Source organism: Alligator mississippiensis, chromosome 3 (assembly GCF_030867095.1).
Source record: "Alligator mississippiensis isolate rAllMis1 chromosome 3, rAllMis1, whole genome shotgun sequence".
NCBI classification, from domain to species: Eukaryota; Metazoa; Chordata; order Crocodylia; family Alligatoridae; genus Alligator; species Alligator mississippiensis.
Genome location: NC_081826.1, coordinates 7,145,742 through 7,168,183, shown reverse-complemented (window position 1 = coordinate 7,168,183; position 22,442 = coordinate 7,145,742). Strand labels below are relative to the sequence as shown.

Below are 22,442 nucleotides of genomic sequence, written 5' to 3'. Positions count from 1 at the left end.
CAGTGCCTGCCCCACAACAGCAGTTGGGGGCCGGGGTGGGGGCATGCTGGGCCTGGTCTGGCCCCAAAACGGAGGGTATGCGGCAGGGTGGGGCACACCAGGAAATGGCAATGGGGAGGTTGGGGGAGGGGCTGGCACCCAAACTGTGGTGGGGAGGGGAGGGGTCCAGGCATGGCCCCGCAGTAGAGTTGGGGGGAAAGGGCGAGCAGGCCTGGCCTCGAAGGTTGGGGGGAGCCGGAAGCAGGCCTCTGTCCCTGCCCGCACCCCCTGCCTGTTGTTGTTGCTAGGCAGTTGGCTAGTATTGCATCAATATGAAGTTTACTGCAGAAGAACAAGGTGTATTGGTCCAGATGTAAACTGACCGTACTGTGGAGCAGTGTAAAATGTAGATACTAGTGTAATATAAACTAACACACAATAATTTTATTATTGGTGTTTGTTATCTCCACTTACACTGATGTATTGTACAATATGTGGAAAATTCTTTTCTGCAGATTAAATTTGATGCTTGATAGCCCAAGAAGACCAACTATGGAGAAAATTACTTCAAAACGATTTAATCCTCACTACATGATTAGTAGGCGTATGGTAATCAGCATGCCCAATCTGCAAGATATCAAGTCCCAGGATAACCCTATTAAGAATTCCTTACTTCGAAGAGCAGAGACAGAGCGAGGTAAGGGGGGAAAAATTTACCTAATCTGTACCATATTGTGTGCACTGATGTTATGGGCCGAATCCTTAGAGTCCTCCCAGCATAAACACTGTGACAGTCAGGAAGAGGTACCAAGAATTGTCCTGACGTAGCTACTTGCATTATTGAGCTTTGGGCCACTTGGGCATGCCCCCAACTGTAGCATGCTTGTTGTTAAAACAGCTTGATACCCATTATGAAGAGGTCGAATGTCTGTCTGTTCTTAGACTGCTGCTGTGAAGCTATCTTTACTCAGTACCTATACCAACACTTCCTTTCTTTCTTTGGGTCCAATTCAGCAGTACCTTTAGGTATGTGGTAAGGTTACCTTTGCTTAGTAAAGCAAATCCCACTGAAGTCACCGTGTGCCTGAAGGGAAGCACATTTTATTAAAGTATCTTGCTGAACAGTGATGGACTAATGCGAATATTATGGCAGCCAGAAAGACATGTTTTAACATGTTAGTTCTATCACAGGCATAAATATTGCCTTGCCTGAGGTTCAGACCACATGCAGGGGTAATCGGGATGTGATCTTGGGGGAGAACAGTTGGAGGGGGATTTGATTTATTTAAATACCGATTGTTTTGAATATAGTTGGACCTTTATTTGCTTACACTTGGCACTGCGCTGTTCTATTCTTTTTCAGCCAGGAAGTTCTCACCTAAATCAGTTAGTATGTTCAGGATCCCAGAAGTTCATTTCCCTTTGGTAAGCCAGTGCGTCCACTCCTACTACACAGACTTTATCAACCACCTCAGCCGAACTATAAGCAACTTGCCACCGGATAATTCAGCATTGCTTGCAAGGTACTTCTACCTTCGGGGGCTCATTAGTTTGACAGAAGGAAAACTACTGAATGCACTTTCAGACTTCCAGAATCTCTACAAAACAGACATAAGGATCTTCCCTACTGATCTTGTGAGGAAAATGATAGAAACCTTGCCGCCTTCTGAACGTTCCCAAGCAGATCGCAAACCAGAGCTGAAGAGGTTGATCAGTCAAGTGATGGAAAAACAAAGAGAAATGACCAAAGTAGATGACCATGTGAAAAACTTTGAATTGCCAAAAACACACATGCAACTGGATGATTTTGTGAAGCGAATCCAGGAATCTGGGATTGTCAAAGATATTGAAACAATACATCGGCTATTTGATGCCTTAACAGTAGGTAGGAAGAGAGAGTGTGTTGTCTTAATGAATATCTGCTTTGTCATGTTTTAGGGGTGTTTCATAGCTGGTAGGGTTGGAAGGGACCTGAGCAGATCATCAAGTCCGATCCCCTGCCATGGCAGGAAAAAGTACTGGGGTCAAACGACCCTGGCCAGCTGTTTGTCTAACCTCCTCTTAAAGACCCCAGGTTAGGAGCCAGCACCACTTCGCTTAGAAGTTGGTTCCAGATCCTAGCCGCTCTGACTGTGATGGTTGTATCCGTGGTGGTCTAAGGCAGTGGTCACCAACTGGTCACTCATGATCGACCGGTGGATCCTGGAGCCTCTTGAAGTCGATCCTGGGCTGCAGGGGCTGAGCGTGTGTGTGTGTGTGTGTGTGCGCGTGTGCATGCCTCCTTCGTCCCCTCCAATCCAGCAGGTCAGTCAGTGGGGGAAGGAAGAGGTGGAGGCCCAGGGGCACGTGCAGCGGGGCTTGGGGCACAAAGCTCAGCCTGCAGCGGCAGCTGCCTCCACTGTGCATAGATCAGGGGGGTACATGGCCCCAGTCACCCAAACGGGGCAGTGCTGACAGCTGCAGGTAGGGAGTGGAGGCGGGCCCTACACAGGCAGGGCAGGGGACGGAGCTGCAAGTGGCTCATCGGGGGGGGGGGTGCCCCCAGATCTGCACATGGGGCGGGCTGGGGACAGGGCAGCAGCACCGGGCTCTTCCTGGCTGGGCTGTGCTCAGACTGGGTGGCTGCAGCAGCGGTGTTGGAGTGGGGCCACAAGGGGGCAGGGGGCAGTAGCCCCCTCAACCCTTGCTGCCAGCGCTGCCATTGAGCACAGTGCGGGCCAGGCTGGCAGGAACAGCTTGGCGCAGCCTTCCCCTCCCCCTGGGGGCTGGTGGGTGCGGGCGGCTGCAGCTGTGGGCTGGAAGGCTGCTCCGGGCCTGGCCTGCGCTGTGCTCGGTGCGGACGGCGGTGGCGCTGGCAGCAGGGACGCCCCTCTCATAGTTCCACTCCCAGCACCGCAGCCACTTGGCTGGGAAGAGCTTGGTGCTGCCCTGGCCCCGGCCCGCCCCACGCCGTGTGCAGCTCTGGGGGTACATGCCGCCCTGTGCTGTCCCAGGCTGCGTGCTGCCCCTGCTCCTCATGCTCCCTGGATGAGCCGCTCGCAGCTCTGTCCCTCTCCTTGCCCCAGCTGTGCAGGGCCTGCCTCTCTCTCACCACCATTGGGGGGAGGGGGTGGGGGCAGATCGAGGCCCCAGCGGTGAAGGAGGGAATGGGGCTAGGGCTGGGGCCTTGATCTGCCCTCCCCTCCCCACAGACTTACCTGCTGGGTGGGGGTGGGGAGGGTATATCTTTGGTTCCTCTTACATTCTGGAAGTGATCTCCAGCCTAAAAACGTTGGAGACCACTAGCCTAAGGACATAGGCAGACCAAAGTTCTTTGGGTAAATATGGTATCTTTTATTAGACCAACTAATAGTTGGCAAAAATGTTTTTTGCAATCTTTTGGGTACCAACAGTTTGTACCCAAAAGCTTGCAAAGAACAAATTTTCAACTTCTTAGTTAGTCTAATAAAAGATATCACATTTACCCAAAGAACCTTGTCTGCTTTGTCATGTATATTTACTTGGATTGTTAACTAATGCAAGCTCTCTGGTTTCAAGTTTCTGTTCTTGTTTTAATCAATGTTTCTCAGTCTGTAGGAAGTGTGAGTGTTGGGGGGAGAGGAGGAGGAGGAGAGAGAGAGAGAGTATTGAACTTGCATGTGAATCTGCTGGAGAATTTTAATTCTCATTAAAATATTTGTAACTTTCATGAACACAAGACCTATTACCACGGTCGATCAATTGCACTGTACTTTTGAGGACAATGATAACGTCGTAATGCATTTAATCCATAACTGAGCAAATTATTTAATGGGACTACTTATGCACTCAAAATTAGTATCATGCTACAGTACCTTTTTAAACTGGGGGCCCTGGTGACGTACCCTCATGTTTTGGTTGTGCAGTATAGCAGTTCTACAGAGTATATGAAGAGCCACTTTATTGACAGTCTTAACTAAGTTGGGATAATTGCAGAACAATATGATTCCATGCAGTATTCCTGAACCACTGCCCAAGATACAAAGTAGTGTCTATGGGAACAGCTGTAGGCCTCCCTGCATTGGCTGTAGAAGCATGTTTTGCATTTGTTTTTTGTACTAACCTTTATTCATCCAACAATGTTCTAGTTTTAGCTTTTTAGATTACAGATAAAATCAGTGCAGTCCTATCTATAAGCCCCAGCGGAAAGTGTATCCTTATAAGTAAATAGTATGGCAAGTTTAGCAGTCTGTTCAAGACAGCCACTACCATTCGTTCTCCAGAAAAAGAGCATCAGAGATTTGTAAAAGAAAAGTTCAGGGTAATGTTTCCAAGGTGTAACATCTTTCCCTTCCATTTGAAATAGTCCACAACAAATTGGTTTTATGAAACTGCAGATTAGAAGTGATACTGGCAAATTTGTTTGTAAAATTTGGGTCTGCAGATTAATGACTGCTGCTTGTAATTGCTGTTCTTATCCCCATTTTGGTAAGTGCATGATTTAGTTGTACTTGAGAGAATAAAGACCCTGAAAGCCCTCACGAAGAGTTATCAGATTTAGCAAAAGACTTAGCAAAAAAATCTCTGGCTGGATTTATGGAAGCAAGGAGCAAGAGTGTAGCTGCTCATTCCTACCTTCCTTGGATTGAATAGATAGGGAGGCTGCGATGCAGGTGGAGGCCTGTAGTATAATAGACCAAAGATAAAGTACTTCTGCTACCTCAGGGAAGGAATTATCCTTCTGAAACACTTCCTGGGGCTGCTTTTGGCACATTATATGCCACCCATTGCTTACCCCTTAAGCTATCCCTAAAGGTATGATTGAACCCATAGTATCCTTGATCTCCTTATTTAAATCCTGAATGATGACTTCTAATAATAAACCATTTAAAATATTTTAAGGACACCAGAAGCAAATTGATCCTGAAACCTTTAGAGATTTCTACAACTACTGGAAAGAAACAGAAGCAGAGGTTCAAGAAGTTAATCTACCACCCGCTGTAATAGAGTACTTAGATAAAAATGAATGTGTGTACAAGTTATCCTGCTCAGTTAAAACTAACTACGGTGTTGGAAAAATCGCCATGACCCAGAAGCGATTGTTCCTTTTGACTGAAGGAGGACGGCCTGGCTATGTAGAGATCTCCACTTTCCGGGATATAGAGGTGAGCATGAAGGGGAACTGCTATCACTGTTTATATGATTATGAACATAGGCCAGATTCAGTTTTGTTAACCAGTTTGTCTCATAAGCTGAGAACTTTGATGAATGTTACACAAAGCATGAGTACAGCTGTAGGAAATGCACCAAAAAAAAAGCTATCAATGATTAAACAAACACTTCAGCCTTAGGGACTGAGTGCTGAGGGGCCCTTCTCAAGGAATGCTACCCCACTTGTGCTAGATGCTGCACAGCTATAGAAATAAAAAGTTTCTAACCTAGAGCTTGTAGTATATAGATTCTTGGAAAGATACAGCTGCATGAAAGCCAGGGATACAGAGTGAGAGGGGAAGAGGATGGTTGTAAAATGAGCATGTCTGTCAGATCAGCATTTTTTTTCATAAACTCTGATTAGAGAACATGTTGCGGTATTTCCATATGCCAGGGCTTTCCAACTGGCAGCCTGTGGGTTGCATCTGGCTCCTGAGGGGTACACCTTCAGCCTTGGGCTCCTAGTCCAGGCGCTGCTTCCCCTGCTGCTGCTGCTGCCAGTCTCTGGTTCCCCCATCCATTCCCTAGCTTCTGCTTCCCTCGCCAGTTTTGGGAGCTGGGTGGCATAGCCTGCAGGGCTAAGGGAGCCTGTAGCTGGGCAGCTTGGTGGGCATCCACAGACCTGGTGCAATGCTGGGTACTGGTACAGCATGGAGGGTGCCCTGCTGTGGTGTGTGACCCAGGGGTATATGGCTCCCAGGGGTGTACAGATAGACCTGGTATATACCAACAATAAAAGAATTTGCTTTGGCTAGGAAGAGTGGAAGTTCTCGACTTTCGGGAGTACGGCACCCTGTCTGTGATTCTGTTCTACTTCCTTGCATTGCTTCTCTTCATTTACAGGAAGTGAAGAGTACTACTGTAGCTTTCCTTGTTCTGAGAATACCCACTTTGAGAATTAAAACAGTATCCAAAAAGGACACCTTTGACGCTAACCTTAAAACAGAGTGTGATCTGTGGCATCTAATGGTGAAAGAAATGTGGGCCGGGAAAAAAATGTCAGATGATCACAAGGTATGAATATTGCATTTCTGTTGAACTACACAACATGTACTTCAGACTATTTCTGCTTTCACATACTTCAGGGCTGTCAAACACATGGCCCAGATCTGGCATGGAACTACTGTCTGGCCCACCCACCAGACTGCCAGCATGGGCAGGGAGTGTGGATCACCACACTCTGGCAGTCGGTGACAGTAGGGCAAGTGAGAGCTAATGACCATGGTTGCACTTTGTCCATTTAGATGGTCACCACAGCTGCAGCCCTACTTCCTCGACTGCTGGCCCCTGCTGAGTGCTCCATGCCGGAGCCTGAGCTAGAGCTGCTGCAGTGATGGGGCATGCGATGGTGGCAGCTCCAGGTCTGACACAGCACATGGCAGGGGCTAGAGCTGCCAGCATGTGCTCTGGGCCAGAGTTGTCACTGCCACTGAGTGCTCTGGGCCTGAGCTTGGAGCTGCTATCACTGCCACGGCAATGTCTGTGTCCCAGGCCAGATCCAGCCAGCAAGAAGCCCTGCAGTCTGGATCCAGTCTGGGGCATAAGGTGATTTTTGACATGCCCGACATACTTAATAATGCTTTAAAAATCTTGTACTGTTTCCCAGTTTTCAATAAAGAGATAACAGAATAATATATAGAGATCTTGTTACTACATTGTCATTTTATTCTTTGCTGCTGTTTAACACTGATAGTAGTTTGAGATATTGTGTAGAAATAATTCAAAATATAGTTCTCTGAATACACTGCCAAATTTTCCTTTTATCATCTGTCAGCTGTAGGGGCTTTTTTCTTTGTTTGCTCACAAATTTTGTGAGCCTACAAACATGGAATTGTGCAGTGATCTGGGAGCCAGTACATTTCTAATGTAATTGCTGGAGTAATAGAGAAGGTAAAGATCCAAGATGAATTAATGGCATACAGTAACTATAGTTTCTAAGAAATCTTGGCATTTAAGGAGCAGTTCTCTGCCTCTTAAGTTTCTGGATACCTTTTTGATCCAGAATTCAAATACATGCAGCAGTCAAAGTGCAAAGCGTGCTAGAAGTCTATGGAATCTCAATTCAGATCACACTTCCCAAAGATGAGGTCTCTGTTCTGGTCTGAGAGAGTTTTAGCCTTTTACGAGGAAATAGGCAAAGTGGCCACTTGGTTTAAGGTTGGTATTTTCATCATTGTAAGTCAGACCATATGGCACCAGCTAATGCTGCCTTTAGCAGAAAAATCTTGTAGACTGTCACAGTAACACGAGAGAAGCACAAATAGTATGCATTTCTTTACCTTTTTTTAGGTTACTGCTGGCAAAATCCCTAGTATACAGAATAGTCTATGGGACTTCTTAATAGGAAATGTTATTTTATCATTTCTACTAACTTTCCTTTCTGGTAAGTGTCTTGAATACTGGTCCAATGCATGCCTAAATATGGTGTTAGTGCAAAGAGATCCCTACAGTGAATATAGAGGCTGGAAGTGTATTAGAGAAATGATTGACAAGTAAGTCAAAATCACGTTTTTCATTTTTAGGATCCTCATTATATTCATCAAGCGCTGACTAATGTCCTCCTGATGGATGCTGTAGTTGGTGCACTGCAGTCCTCCAAAACTATTTATGCTGCCTCCAAGCTAGCTTATTTTGACAAGATGAAGAATGAAGGTTAGTTGCATGTAGGTTAAGGGCACAACTGCAAAGTCTGTTCTGGCTTTCTCTTTCCATATTCCCTTTTCAGAGGTTTGTTTCTAATTAGTTTTTTAGGTTAAATAATGACACATTTTAAAATTTTAATTTGGCATTTAATGTAAAAGTCTGTGTCTAATTATTGAGCCTTCATGTGTTTGATTTTCTTCCATAGCCTGCACAGGTATGCAATATATAATTGTCTTTTATTTACCAAACATAATAGTCTCGTCCAAAAGTGGTATTACCTTTGGACAGGGGTGATCTAGGAGTAGCTATGTGGGGAGTGTTCTATAAGGAGCAACAGCTGGAAGCCCAGGAGCCCCTGCCACCTGCTCCACCCCCAACTGGGAGATCACAAGAAGAGCTCGGCAGCTCTGAGCACGTGGATATTGGAGAGGACCAGGCTCAGCAGCAGGGGGATGAAGCAGAGCTCCACGACTGACTTAGTTACAAAGGAAGATTAAAGGAACTGGGACGGGTTTATGGAGGGGATACGGAAAGGGGAGTTTTGGCTGTCCAGTAAGAGGGTGGTGTGATGGGTGAGTTATGTTTGCTGTCCCCAGGTTGCAGGGCAGAATGGAGGGTATTTGGTTTGTCCCAGGCTTCTGGGCTCTGCTGGTTGCCATGTGGGGCTGAGAGAGAATTTTTTTTTTCCTCCTGCGACAGGTATCAGGGTTTGGCTTTTTGTTCCTCCTCCCTCTCCCCCCTGTTCTTTCCTCAAAAGCATTGGCTATTGGCTGCAGCCAGGGATGTGCCAGAGCTCCTGCTGGGACTAAAACCAGAGGTTCCTGGTTAGAGGGTCTTGCCCCCCAGCTCCGGGCCAGGCTGATTGCCAAATGTGGGCTTGTATGGGATGGTTTGGATAGCGGTGATGCTGCCTTGAGCAGGAAATTGGATTAAATGAGCTCCAAAAGTCTCTTCCAAACTTACTTTTCTGTGATTCTATGATCAAGCTGAAAAAAGCTCTCAGTAGTCTAACCCCTTAGAGATACAGGAGTTGCTGTTCCTAAACAAAACCAGGTAGATGTATATCCAGAATGGGTGGGAAGAAAATAAACTGTGGGGGGAGGAAGGACCAGAAATCCTTCTCCCAGAGTGCTGTAACCACTAGGCTACAACAACAGACCATGACTCTTTCCCATTTGCAGCCCAGCTGGTTCTGAATTTAGATAGTTCACTCTGTCTAGAGAATATACAGAATTCACTATTCTTTTCTGTCTCCACTGTCCCCTGCAGTCTCCCACCATAATTTAGGGGAGTGGAGTTAGGAATCTGATTTTTCCATTTCGGGCTCAACTTTGATGGCAAGAAAAGACAACTTAGGAATGTGATGCAGATTTACCATAAGCTGCTTAAGAATTATGCATTAATTTCTTGCATTAGCATGTACAGTCTTGTAACTTTTTTATAAAGCATTTTTATCTGTTTCAGTGCCCATGATGATCCCCAAAACTACATCTGAGACTCTAAAGCACAAGATCAATCCTTCGGTTGGTGAGACTTTTCCACAAGCAGTAAATGTCTTGCTTTATACACCAGGTACAGAGTTTCATTCTTGGAATTAATCCAGTACAAGTAACAAAGTGTGGTGTTTACGTGCCTGCCCTGAAAGCTCTCGGATTTGGGCTGTTTGAAACCAAACACCCAAAGTCGAGAGAGAGGGGAGTAAGTTCCAAAGTTGAGGGCCCCTTGCAGGGAACATGCAGGCAGCAGCCCTGCTCTTTTACTATGGGGCTTCTGGATGGCACTTTGTTGCCTGCAACTGTAGCAGTGCGCTGTAGGGAAAGACGCTTTTACAAAGAGATTGATCTCAAGTCCTTCAGAGATTTGTAGGTCATATCCAACACCCAGAAACCAAACGGGAGCCAAGGTATTTATTGCTTGTGTGGTAGCAGCACTTAATGACTCAAACTGGGATTAGATCTCCAAGGAGCTAAGCATTTCACATACATACAATGAAAAGATTGTCCTTGCTCTGAAGAGCTGACAGGTGTAAAATGAGACATCAAGTGGACTCGCCAAATAGATGTGGGAGAGCACAATGATGACATGATTATTCTGCTCATTAGCTGCTAGTATAGGTTCTGGGGTACAGATGCCATGCTTTAGCAGGAAAATACATTTTCTGGTTGTTTGTGCAAATATAGCTGATAGTATTGTTTTGTTCTTCTTCCCTCTCCCTCCAATACTAGGACATCTTGACCCAGCAGAAAAACCTGGAGATACCTTTCCAAAATTATGGTGTGCTTTAAATGAGGGGAAGGTAGTTGTGTTTGATGCGTCTACCTGGTCTATCCAGCAGCACTGTTTTAAAGTGGGCAGTTCTAAACTGGTAAGCGAGACAAATATTGCTACTTACCCTTTCGTATTAGTGTAGTTTTCAGGAGCAGTAGCTGTGGACCAGGATGCTATTTTGCTAGAAAACATGGTCCCTGCAGGGACCACATTTTGTTAAATGTGTTCCCTGCCAAAAGAGAGAACTATTTTAAGATCAAAGATGCCAGGCAGACTGATAGATGGTGGAGTGTAAGGAAATGGACAATATTGGTCGGCATGAAATATGGTATTCTTGGTTTGTGAGCAGTCTAACCGCAGGTTTGCAGATATTCATGAGAACGTCTTCTAAGGATGAGCATAGCATGTTAAACACAGAACTGCTTGTTTCATGGGGATAGGAGTCGTCCATGGCCTCTTCCAATGGGAGTAGGGAGCTAACATCTCAATAGTGAATGAAAGATAATAGGTAGGTTGGGAGTAGTGTCAGAGAGGCCTTTAAAGTGAAGACAAGCTTGAAGTGAGAGAAGGGGAAGGGAAAGCAAGCCAAGGGTTGAGGGCGAAGGTCTGTTGTATTTCTGTCAATTTTCTTTTGGAAGAAATCAGTGGAATTTTGTGCGGAGAAAGAAGTGAAGGCAAAAGGTGGAGACTGGCCTGTAGTCGAGGATGTCATTTAATTAAGTTAGCAAAGTAGAATTCCTTAGGAGGATGGCAGAACTGAAGGAGGAAAGAATGAATTTGTCGTGGGAGAGGTCATCCTAGATTTGAGATTTGTCAGTGATGGTCTTCAAGCAGTGGGGGTGGATGTTGGGGCTGACCCATCACTGGGGTGCTGGTAAGAGGTCTTCTGATGGGGAAAGTGACTTTTTTGCGTTTTACTCTTATTTAAAAAAAACATACTAAGCTGAGCAGGGGAAGGAGGGATTGGAATCAGTCAAGAAATTATCCATGTTCATGAACTGGATGTTATGGAAAGATGTACGTGGGTTGAAGTAGACATGGGTAGGTGAGGATAAAAGAGGCCATGGTTGGAAAGGAGGAAACTCCAAAAGATTAGTGAGTGAATGTTGCTCAGTGAAGACCAAATCCAGTGACTGGAAGAAGTTAAAGCAGGGCTGCAGGGTGAATAAAGAGAGGAAGGTGAACAAGTATGTGACTAAAGGATCAGATGAGTCATGCACGTAGAAGTGAAAAAAAACATGATCTAACAGGAAAGGATGGAAGAATTGGGATTAATTGGTCTACAGACTAAGATAATAGAAGACAATAAAATAAGACACTAAAAGGGGGTTTGATAACAGCCTTCAAATACAAGAAGCACTGTTTATAATGAAGGTGATCCTCAATTATCCCATGTCCACAGGGGCAGAGGAAATAGTAATGGACCTACATTGAGACAAGGGAGATTTATGGTAGATATTTGGAAGAACTTGGCAACTGTTAGGAGGAGAAGCAAGTCAGGATCAAAAGTAAAAGGAAGGCTTCTGTGAAGGGACTGGGAGGGATTGGGAAATCAATGGAGGACAGTAGATGGCAACAGTGTGGAGAGGGAGATGAGGAGAACTGAATGCAGTGGTGTTCAAAAGCAGAGAAAGAGGTGGGTAGAGAAGCAGCAAAGACGGGAGGCTGGGCGTAGGAGGGAGTGAGATATGAAGAGGTTGTAGATAGCTGTGTCTTTTGTAGAAATGGTTGGGCAGCCCAGTGTCAGCAAGGGAGGGGGAGGTATAAGGGGCAGGTAAGGCATGAAGCTTGGAATTGTGACACAAGACTGGTAGGGGCTGGTGTGAGGGCTGGTTTGGGATGTACGTCACCAGAGGCGAGTGGCACGACTTGGAGGGAGGGTGTGTATGTGGGATCTGAGTATTTTGCATGTGGGAGGAGAATGGGTGAGGAGCAGCTGAAGCTGGTGAGAACTGTAGAAGAGTAATGATGACAGAGGTGGGGAAATGGATAGAGGAAAAAGGAGGCCAGTGGCAGATGCCTAGACGCAGAAGAAGGCCCCTGGGTGAGCAGGTGGACAAGTTTACAAAAATGAAGAGCAACATGAAGTATGTAGTGAAGGTAAGTAATGTTTGCAGCAGGGCTCCTGCTGGGCAGCTGGGGGATATTGTTCCATCCTTCTGTCAAGGGGGAAGAAGACCAAGGGATGCTGTGACAGTGTCCTGACGAAGGGTTTTTGAACCCGAAAGCTTGCTTAATAACTATTCTCCAACCATTTGGGTTGGTCTAATAAAAGATATCAAATTCACCCAAGGAACCTTGTCTGCCTGATCATCTCTCGAAATTCAGTCTGAGATCACTCCTCATTTCCCACAGGCCATGGAAACTTAGTAATCATAGGTCTTGGCTAGAGTGAAGCTGGGAACCAGGAGGGGTGTGGTTTCATATTGCTGGTGTTAACCACCAGGAAACAATTCCTGTTGCATTATATTTCTGCAGTCTACTCTGAAGAGTGATTGCCTTTTGAATTGCACTTTGTAAAAAATTTGCATTTTCTTTTTTTTAATAGACTTGTATGGTAATGGTAGAACAGAGCCAAGTATGGATCGGTTCTCAAGACTCCATTATTTACATAATCAACACACACAGTATGTCTTGCAATAAGCAACTAAATGACCACCGTTCTGATGTGATGGACATCGTTGTAGAGCAGAGGAACAGTATACCCAGGTAAACCTGATTTACAAGTTCGATTTCTTCATATTCATCCAAGTAAATAGGGGAAACATCCTTTGTACTGGACATTGTGAATCTGGATGAGAAAATGGTATGGAAAAGAATTTTGAACAGGATTCTCTGTGCTGATCATCACAAAACCACCCATGGGGCCCCTGGAGCTCAGAGCTTCTCTCTGCTATGCTGTCACTCATGCCAGCGAACAGACTGAGGTTGCCCTGAAACAGGTCTCTATCTCAGCACCTCAGATCCTCTCCCATTGTACCTGGACTCTGCAGCTGCAGTGAGGGATCTTTGCTGGCCCCAAGTGGCCCCTCGCTTTTGGATTATGGAAGAACTCTTTCCCCTTCTCTGGGGAGAGGGTTAGTCTGGAATCCAGAAAGTCCCTCCTTCCACAGGCAACCAGTAAGGAGATGAACAAGAAAATGATTTCTTATAAAAGCAGAACGAGCTTAAGAGACCAGCTGCCACGTGTAGAGATGGACAGAGATATAAGAGTAAACAAACAAGACAATACCAGAACCGAGACCCGTTCTTACCCTATACCTTAAATCCAAAGACGTGGTGCTTAGCCAGGTGAAGGGTCTAGATGCAGCCTCAGGCTCTGTCCCTTGCCCATGTGGGCCTCTTGCATTCCCTTCTTATCTTGGTATACCCAGCCTCCTTAGCTGGGTGATTCAGCTGCACCCTGGGTGCATCTACACATGCAGTTAGGGCAAAGAAATAACCTCTGGTGCAGTTTGTGCTGGAGTTTTTTCTCTCAGGCGCAGTATTTACACGTGTCTGTGATTGCAGCACACTGAACTGGGGCAGAGCAGCTCCGGGTTGGCAGGGGGCTCAGGGGGTCAGCCCCAAGCTCCGGGTGGCGTTGGGGCTGGCCAGGGCATGAGGATGCTACAGTACGAGGTTAGGCATCAGGCAGCCTCCGCACTGTAGCACCCTCGCGCCCCATCCAGTGAGTCACCATCTACAAGTGTGTTGCAGTAGCATAAATTACACCGCTGTAGAATAGTACTTGTCCCAGACACATGGGTGCACATGTAGACGGTGATACTTTACTGTGCAGCTAATTAGTCAACTCCATGGTCAAGAGCACATGTAGCACCCTTGTAGCAGGGAAGACTGAAGACAGAAGCTATGCTCTCTAGCAGGCATAAGTGCCTTTGCCAATCTGGTTATTAACATAAGTTGCCCCCTTCATTTCTAGGGGGCTCGCACTATGCTGGTAGCTTCCTGACCTCCCCAAAAGTGCATATTTACTAGACTACATTCTTGCATCCATTTTAGATAGAAGGTTAATCTGGTATGTTGTCTCCTAACAGTTTGATCAGCTAGGTGTTAGGCTTCTTTTAAAGTGTACGTATATCATTGTCTGTCCAGACCCAGGCTTCCTGTAGCACGGTCCATGTAGAGGACCACAAAGCAAACCAAGACAAATGTAAATCTCTGCCTTTGACTTCAAGTGTGAACGGTTGTAGGCAGTTCAAGGCAATCACTGCCTTACTAACATGACCTTAGCTGAAATTTAAAGATGCCTCAAAATTACATTTATGTTAAATACTATAACATATACAGGCAGGAGAACAATTGAATTCAGCACAGCTTTGCACTAGCTGTAATCAGAAACTAAATACCCCAATAGTGAACCTAATTTGGAAGAATATCCATGCATATCACAAAGTAACTTTGCCTTTGGATATTTCCATGACACTAATTTTTCTGTAATGATTAGTTAGCTGCTTGATTAAATTTAACTCCAAGAGAAATGTGTGCAGGTATATGAAAGGAGGCCTTTGAAACGCCCAACTCTATTTTCTTTAATTAGTTTTATTAGCATACCTTATATGTAAATTTATCTCATGTGAACGTGACCTCATTTCTAAAATAGCCCTTCTTTCTTGGAAACTGCTTTATCTTTTATTTGCTGCCAATGATGTACAAGGCCCATTGTGAGCACTAGGGATCATCTGAGACTTGGAAGGGCTGTGGTCATGTGCCTTGCACCAGGAACCAGCTTTGACATGGAATTTCTGTGGTTTTCTTAAACCCTGGGGAAATTCACCTATACAACAGGACTCCTCTTCTGGCTTCTTAAACAAAATGGAAGATATTTCCATGCAGCTAGACCGGTACAAAGCAGGCTCAGAGAATTGAGAATCTAGGCCAGACTGCAGTGACACAAGACCAGTTAAAGAGCCAAGCAACGCAGTATGATGATTGAAATCTCAAACTGAAAAACAAGGGCGAAGTGTTAGCATGAGATAAAGGAGAAAAGAATCCACAAAGGAAACAAATTACTAATTTTCAAAAGTTTTGGACAGAGTTCATCACTTGAAACGGAGAGGCTGCCTACCAGTAAAGCAAGCCTTTATTAAGGCCCATAGGGAAGCATCTGTATTATATCTAGTAAAACAGAGAATTCCCTTTTAAAGTAAATCTTACGCGTTTTGAAACAGAATATGTTGTTGGACAGAGATGAGAGCAATGGGGATTTGAAGGCATCCAGTTATGAGTCGACAGTTGCGTTCCATTTTTGCTTCATGTGCATAATCAAGTAGCCTTTTACAGCACAGTTTTTGGTTTAATTTTCATTACAGAGAAGCAAAAAGTGCATTGTTTTGTTCAGTAGCTACTACCCCACCCTGAAGAAAGATGTTCTTGTCTGGTTCATGTACGTTGAAGTAAACAGGATGATGGAGTATATCTTCCTACATGCAGTCACAATGGAAAAATGATTTTGATATATATTAACTTGGGAGAGTAGAGAGTTTCAAAGCCAGTAATATACAGCAGAGTTAGAGGAGAACGGTTCTCATTCAGTTTTCTCGTTTGGTATAATTATTGTACATTTAGTTCATAATGCATAAAGGCGTCTCAGGTCGCTGTAGTAGCCTAATAAACTAGATTTCAAAATTTGAGACTTTACAATCCTGTGACCCAATTTTGAAACACTTATGGATAATATCGCAAGATTCAGTTAAGGAATTGAGTTAGGGGCAGCAACGCCTAATGTTTTCAGTGCTTGGCACCTATAGCCTGTCTTTCAAAAGGCTGAGCAGGGTACGTTCTTTTTTTCTTTTTATTTAATTTTCTGTTAAAACATTCCTGGAAGGGGGAGTGGTGATTCAGACCCGCATGCCCTCCTCCCCAACAAAACGCCCTGACCACCAGACCATGGTGTGTTCTTAGTGGAGGATTTGCCCTCCCTAAATCGCACCAGATTAAACAGCTCCTTTAATCTTGTCCTCTTCACTGTGCACACCCTGCCTTGTCCTCTGCTGCTGATTGGCCAAGGCACTCCGGTGGCCCCATTGCTTACTCTTGATTGGCCGGGAGGCGAAAACCATGGTTTAAAATATGCCACAGTTTTTGCCTCCTGGCAGATCAGCAGCGAGCTGCTGGGCTGCCAGGGGCCCTTGGCCAATCAGTGCAGGAGACCAAAAACTGCAGCATATTTAACCATAGTTTTTGCCTCTAGGCCAATCAGGAGTGAGAGGCGGGGCTGTGGGGGCCTGCCTGCCAGTCAGCAGTGATGGGGGGGGGGGGGGGGAAGAGAGCATGTGGCAAAAAGAGCAAGATTAAAGGGGCCACTGCGCAGCACACTTCCAGCCTTGGCATTACTCACTCACTCGATTTATAAATCTAGCCTCAGCATTACTCGCTTCCATTGCAGTGAGGATGATTAAACCCTGAAACCAAGGTAGTGCCATCAGTTGGACTCGAACACAAGATGCGGCATCTTTCCAGCAAATGGGGTTTCTCTCAGAATGAGGCTTAAAGCCTCAGTTTTGGATTTGAATGTCCAGCATTTGATTTCAATCTGTATTTTATTTTATTTTTTTTTGTTAACAGCCAAGCGTATTCATGCAGTTTAGATGGGACGGTGATTGCTTGGAACATTAGCACTTTGAAAGTAAACGATATATTTCAGCTGCCCTGCCAAAACCTCACTTCTATCAAACTCCATAATGACTGGCTGTGGTGCTGTAAGTTCTTCATGCCTCAACTGGATCTTTTTTCTAATTAAGTATTTGGGTGTGGCATGACTACAGTGGAGGATACAGCTGCACTCCCCTGGATCTCCTGAGTGTATGTTAACAAACTTTCTGTCCTTGCAGAGCCGGGACGCTGACAGTGCCCTTGTCTACTTCCTTTACTGGTGGCACAGTAGGGTGTCTTTGGTATTTGGGGCATTGAGCCTGGTATTTATGAGAGGGTTGCTCACAAAAGTTTTTAATGATAAGTTAGAGAAACACTCGTCTAGGATGGTTTAGTCAGGGGTGATCCTGCCTTGAGCAGGAAGTTGGATGAGATGACTTGAAAATCCTTCTAGCCCTACTTTTCCAAGATTTCATTGAGTGTCTGCCCTAGATCTATGGGTGTAAATACCTGTGCACTCCTGGGAACAGAAGAGATCTATAAATATCCGCCTAACCTCTCCTCCCCTTTCCCTCCACACTGTCTAACTTTGAGTGTCTGGGCCTGACACGCTGCGTGGGCTGTGCATCACGTGGCTCAGGCATCCCTCTGCCACGCCTCTCCCTATGCTGCGCTGCACCATATGGGTGCCCCTGCACTGGGGGCTCCCCAGGCCATGCTGTGCCATGCCACCTGCACCACCCCTAGGGGTAGGGGTGTGCAGCAGAAGCTGGTGGAGGGAGCAGGAGCCCAGAGACATCTGGCAGCTGCAGGAGACTTGATGAGGGGAGTGCTGCCCAGACTAGAGCCCAGGGGCTGAGAGTTAACCCTTTACAGGCTGGATGTAGCCCTGGGCTCCCAGCTGTGTGGCCCTATTGTAAGAAATCAGGTAAGAGCAAAGAACATTGTTTATAGGGGTGTGTGAAGCGGACAGTATTTGATTCAGATTCAGCCCGATTTGGGGGACAGTGATTCAATTCACTGATTCTGGTCACTGTCCCGATTCGGTTTGGCCAAATCTGAATCTGAAGACTTCATTCCGATTTGAAGAATCAGCGATTTGGCCATAGATGCAGCTTGAAATGTTTTTTTCCCACGTATCTCAAGGTACCAGGTACGGCTTGTGAACTCTGAGATGGTGGGGCAGATGGAGTGCCCCATGAGATTGTGGGGTGGGGGCAGGGTGCCAAAGCTCTCGGCGGTGGACGTGAAAGTATACCGGAAATACTTCTGGTCCACTTCTGGATCCGCTGCCGAGCACGTGGGGGACCCCTCCTGGCTTAGTGCTTGCCCGTGGGGGGACCCTGGGTGCCTCCCCAGACCCAGGAGGCACCAGTCGCTGAGTTGGGGGGGATGAGGGGGTCCCCCGCATGCTCCACAGCAGATCTGGAAGTGGACCGGAAGTACTTCTGGGTCCGCCGCCGAGCATGGGGTGGGGGGCATGCTCCTGTGGGACGCTCTATCCGCCCCACCATCTTGGCATTCACGAGATGCACCCGTACCTCAAGGTACATAGAAAAAACATATAAAGCTGTGTCTATGACCAAATCGTCTGATCTCTCTGAATCAATTCGGAGGCTTCCGATTCTATTCGGAGAAATTAAAGGGTCTTCCGATTCAATTCAGAGATTCGGCCATTGAATCAGGCCAAACCTCCTCTGAATCAAATCAGGTACCCAAGCTTTGCACAGCCCTAATAGTTTATAGGTCTCACTGCTATGGCTGGTGCCCCAAATTCTTGGTATGTATACACTTACCCATGCGTTCCTTTCCACTTCAACTACTAAACATCTTCTCTTTAATACTGTAGGTGCGAGGAGCTGCATACTGGCCGTGTCAACAAATGGGTTTCAACAGGAAATGAAAATTGAACAGAACCCGAAAGATATGTGTTCACCTTTCCTCTGCTTCCAGCTGTTTCTCGAGGTATTAAATTTAGGTTGCTAATTCCATTTATAAAGCAGACTTCCTTGAAACAGTGCTGTATTTCTTGAGATATATTTGTAAGAGCACTTCTAAGGCTGGCTGTGTTCTTTGTGCTTTAGAGAGGTGAGGTCTGGACATCGTGTTTTGGGAGCAGTGACCTATGTATTTGGAATACAACAAATCTCTCAAGCAAACCTCAAAAGATTCATCTTCTGGATTGCTCTGAGATCACCTGCATGATAAAAGTGAAAAATCAGGTGAGATATTCATTAAACCTTCATTGTTGCATGTTTCTTTTTGTTGAAATGCAACATACTACTAATTTATGTCTCTGTCACGTCTTGTTGCCTGATTTTTCTGTTACTGAGTTGTATTCAAATTGATCTCTGAGACGTAGGCAGCACTTTGGAGTCAGCTAAGCTAATGGCAGCCATGTATAATTGACCACTCACTGGATATTTAAAAAATTGTAAGCAAAGCCAGAATTGTTATTCATGACTATTTGTGCAATGGCTTTATTAGCCACTTACCAGTGAACAGTATGCAACGAAGAATTAGGTCCCTTGATATTTAATCCCTCATGCTCTGGTGATCAAGGCCAAGAAGAGGCTAATGCAGGGTGACGTGTAGGGGGTGCATGTGCACCCCCGGAGAGCGCCAGTGCACCCCCTGTCAGGCTGCATTCCCTGTATAGCTGGCAGGAGCACCAATGCCCCCCCTGTGAGCACTGGCCGGGGAGCAGGGCTGCCAGGAAAAGCAGTCGTGCCGCTTCCGGAAGTGGCCGCAGGAGCGAGACTGACATCCCTGTGGCCAGCGGGATCAGTTGCAGGGGGACTCCCCACCCGCGGCCAGCAGGATCAGCTGCGGGGGACCTCAGCCCTGGTCGCTGACTGGGGCGGGGGGCACATCCCCCCTGACTCGAGAGGGACTGACACCCATGGGCTAATGTGCAGAAGTAAAGGCCGATTAGCTGGCCTTTTTCAACACGCTACAGGCCCAACAAAAGATGGCTAAAAGGGACTAAAAAGCTCCCCTCATTGCCATCTGTTTCCATAATTAATGACACAAATATTCCCTGGGTAGAAAATCAGGAATTACTTTTTCTAAAATAATCCCAGTTGGAACCTCTTATCTCTCCTTCCTCAAAATGTGTGCTGCTTTGGAGTTGGGAGGCTCCTCTGCTATGGGCGCCAGGATCTGATGTGGGAAACCAGAGAAAGAAGCCATCCAGACAGAGCCCCCAAACTGAGTGACCAACAGATTCCTTGGAAACGCAGAGCATTATCTCTTTTACATCTTCCACAGCTTCACCCCTCTTCCCCTCCATCGATTCAGAGCCCACTAATGCCTTAAACAGCATCATTGTCCAGTTCACTTGTACAGAAATAAAATTGGCAAACGCCCTGACCCTCCCCCTTCCTCAGCTTGGGCATTCAGTCCTCTTTAATCCTGCCAACAATCAGCAGGCTAACAGGTCCTGTCCCCCCTCTCGCCTGAAGCGGGATGGGGGTAGTAAACCCCATAGCTCTGCTCTAGGTAGTGAAATAGCAGCTACTGGGAAGCCAGGCTGTGCCAAAGTGGCCTGCCAGGTGCTAAAAATGGCAGTATTGTCTGCTGTAAACTTACTTCTAAATGCCTTAATTAAAAAAAAAAATCTAGCCATTGTATGTTGTCTTTCTGGAACAAAACCCCAAGACAGTTGCTTATGTAAAGCAGACAAAATGGTCTTCTTTCTAACTAGCAAACCTTAGTTAAAATGTTATAGTGGATGTACAGAAAAAAAGTACAAAGAACTAGCTTCAGTGAGCCGCTTTATGGGAAATCTCTTTTCAAACGGGTAGAGAAGCCAATGACCATCTCCTGGGGGTGACAAAACAACTCCTGTTTCAGCCGTATCCTTAAACCAACCAGGAATATAATGCTTCAAAAGCTGTTGTTTCTTTTCAGCTCTGGATTGGCAGCAGAGGACTATCCCAGGGCAAAATCAAAGGAAAGATCTACGTGGTAGATGTTGAAAGGAAAAAGGTGGAGAAGGAGTTGGTGGGCCATGCGGACACGGTGAAGGCCCTGTGCTCTGCTGAGAACAGATACATCCTCAGCGGCTCTGGGAAGGAAGAAGGGAAGATCGCTATTTGGAAAGTTGAATAGTTTCACTTTCCACATGTACAGTTTTATAAATTCCCCTTTTGGAAAACTTTGATAGTTTGGGTTTTGTTTACTCCAACTTCACTCCTTGGTTCTTAACCATCCATCAGTGTTATTTCTAATGTAGTTTAGTTATTTGAGCGGTTACTACACCACTATGGTAAACCGAACCCCAAGTGAATTTCTGTTTGCAGCTTGCCTAGGTCAGCCTTGACCTGCCGACAGAATAAAAAGTGGAAAACAGAAGAGAAGTTACTGGCTTTTAGACGTCAGTATGCATTTTGCATTATATATATATATATATATATATATATATATATATATATATTATTTAACATTAACATTTTGGGCCAAATTCTTTGCTTATGTAAACTGACTTCAGCCAGGAAATAATAGGTCCAGTAATTCCATTTGAGGTTGTTCTCAGTAGGGAAATAAAATTGTACAAAAAAATACTGCTCTTAATGATATTTTGCCTACTGGACAGCTTGTAACAGTGGGACCTATTTATTTGAAAAAGAAACTTAAATTTAATGTAGTGACTGTAACTAGCCATTCCTGCCGTCTGCTTATCGATGGTGCTGTATTATTGAACGTGCACATGTAGACACAGATTTCTGTACTAGCACTTAGGAGTGGCAAGATATTTGGATATTTTCAAGTACCTGTTTACTTTTGCACTTCTTAGAGGAAGGCAATTTTAGGAATACTTGAGAGCTCTTTGGCGTGCTTAGGATGAAACTGCCACTTCAGTTCCTTATTTGAAACATTTAATTTAGTATATTTAAATTTCAGTATCACACGTGCCTGCTGTTAGGAGCAATGCTCTTGTTACTATGCAAAAAAGTGACTCGTTCCACACGATCCCACACCACCTCCTTAGTGAGACGGGCTGCGGTTGCTCATTGCAGAACGTGTCTAACAAGGAGTTCACATTTGATTCTTGAATCAGTCACAAGACTACTTAACAGATGATACAGAATTGTTACTGAAAGTAAATGCCGTTGTATTGTCAGACAGTAAATGCCGTTGTTTCCTTGTCTGGAGTTCCCCAGGAACGAAGTTTCCTAATCATTTCCTTTCAAGAAGTTATGGTAATCCTGAGGTTAAACATTATGAACAGAAGATACTAATGTTGATAGATGTCAGAAATAGGCAGATCTGAGTTGAGAAACCATATTTGTATGCAGAGTGGTTGTATACATCTCTGTAGAAATATGCAATACTATGAAATACTGTAAATAGGTGAAGAAAATCAGCTGCTATTTTTGTAACAAATATAAAATTATAGCACTGTAGGCTTGATGGAAGTACTGTATACAGGACTCCGGATGATATAGCCTATGTAACTATTTTAAGTCTTTTTTTTTTTTTTATTTGCCTGAAAAAAGGGATTGTCACTTTATAATAGCTGAAACTGTGCCTTTTGTGGAAAAATAAGAATATTAAACACTATTTTGGAATTTTAGCTCCTGATTGTAATGTCTTTTTTTAAAGAAATAGAAGGCCTAGCTTCTCATCAGTGACCAGCATTTCCTGAGCAAAAGATCAAGCTGCGGCTTCTTGAAACCGGGACCATTTCTGCACCAGGTTATGCATAATGTATGATCTCTGGGTAGCGCTGATTCCCAAGAAGTTTCCTGTCTGCTAACACCTTCTGGAGCGTGGGGCTGCTGCTG

The 22,442-nt window shown here is 45.2% G+C and overlaps 1 protein-coding gene across 1 annotated transcript in view; it reads left to right on the top strand.

Moving 5' to 3' along the window:
* The window catches only part of DENND3 (DENN domain containing 3), a 62,236-nt gene extending 40,005 nt beyond the window's left edge, over nucleotides 1-22,231 (top strand). Inside the window, exons 12-23 of the mRNA XM_019481806.2 lie at nucleotides 495-676; nucleotides 1,343-1,864; nucleotides 4,840-5,102; nucleotides 5,992-6,162; nucleotides 7,671-7,800; nucleotides 9,256-9,363; nucleotides 10,017-10,156; nucleotides 12,608-12,768; nucleotides 16,627-16,760; nucleotides 18,503-18,618; nucleotides 18,738-18,875; nucleotides 20,566-22,231. Coding sequence (XP_019337351.1) covers nucleotides 495-676; nucleotides 1,343-1,864; nucleotides 4,840-5,102; nucleotides 5,992-6,162; nucleotides 7,671-7,800; nucleotides 9,256-9,363; nucleotides 10,017-10,156; nucleotides 12,608-12,768; nucleotides 16,627-16,760; nucleotides 18,503-18,618; nucleotides 18,738-18,875; nucleotides 20,566-20,766 — 2,266 coding nt within the window. The 3' untranslated portion in view covers nucleotides 20,767-22,231. The remainder of the gene's footprint in view (nucleotides 1-494; nucleotides 677-1,342; nucleotides 1,865-4,839; nucleotides 5,103-5,991; nucleotides 6,163-7,670; nucleotides 7,801-9,255; nucleotides 9,364-10,016; nucleotides 10,157-12,607; nucleotides 12,769-16,626; nucleotides 16,761-18,502; nucleotides 18,619-18,737; nucleotides 18,876-20,565) is intronic.
* The last annotated feature ends 211 nt before the right edge of the window (nucleotides 22,232-22,442 follow it).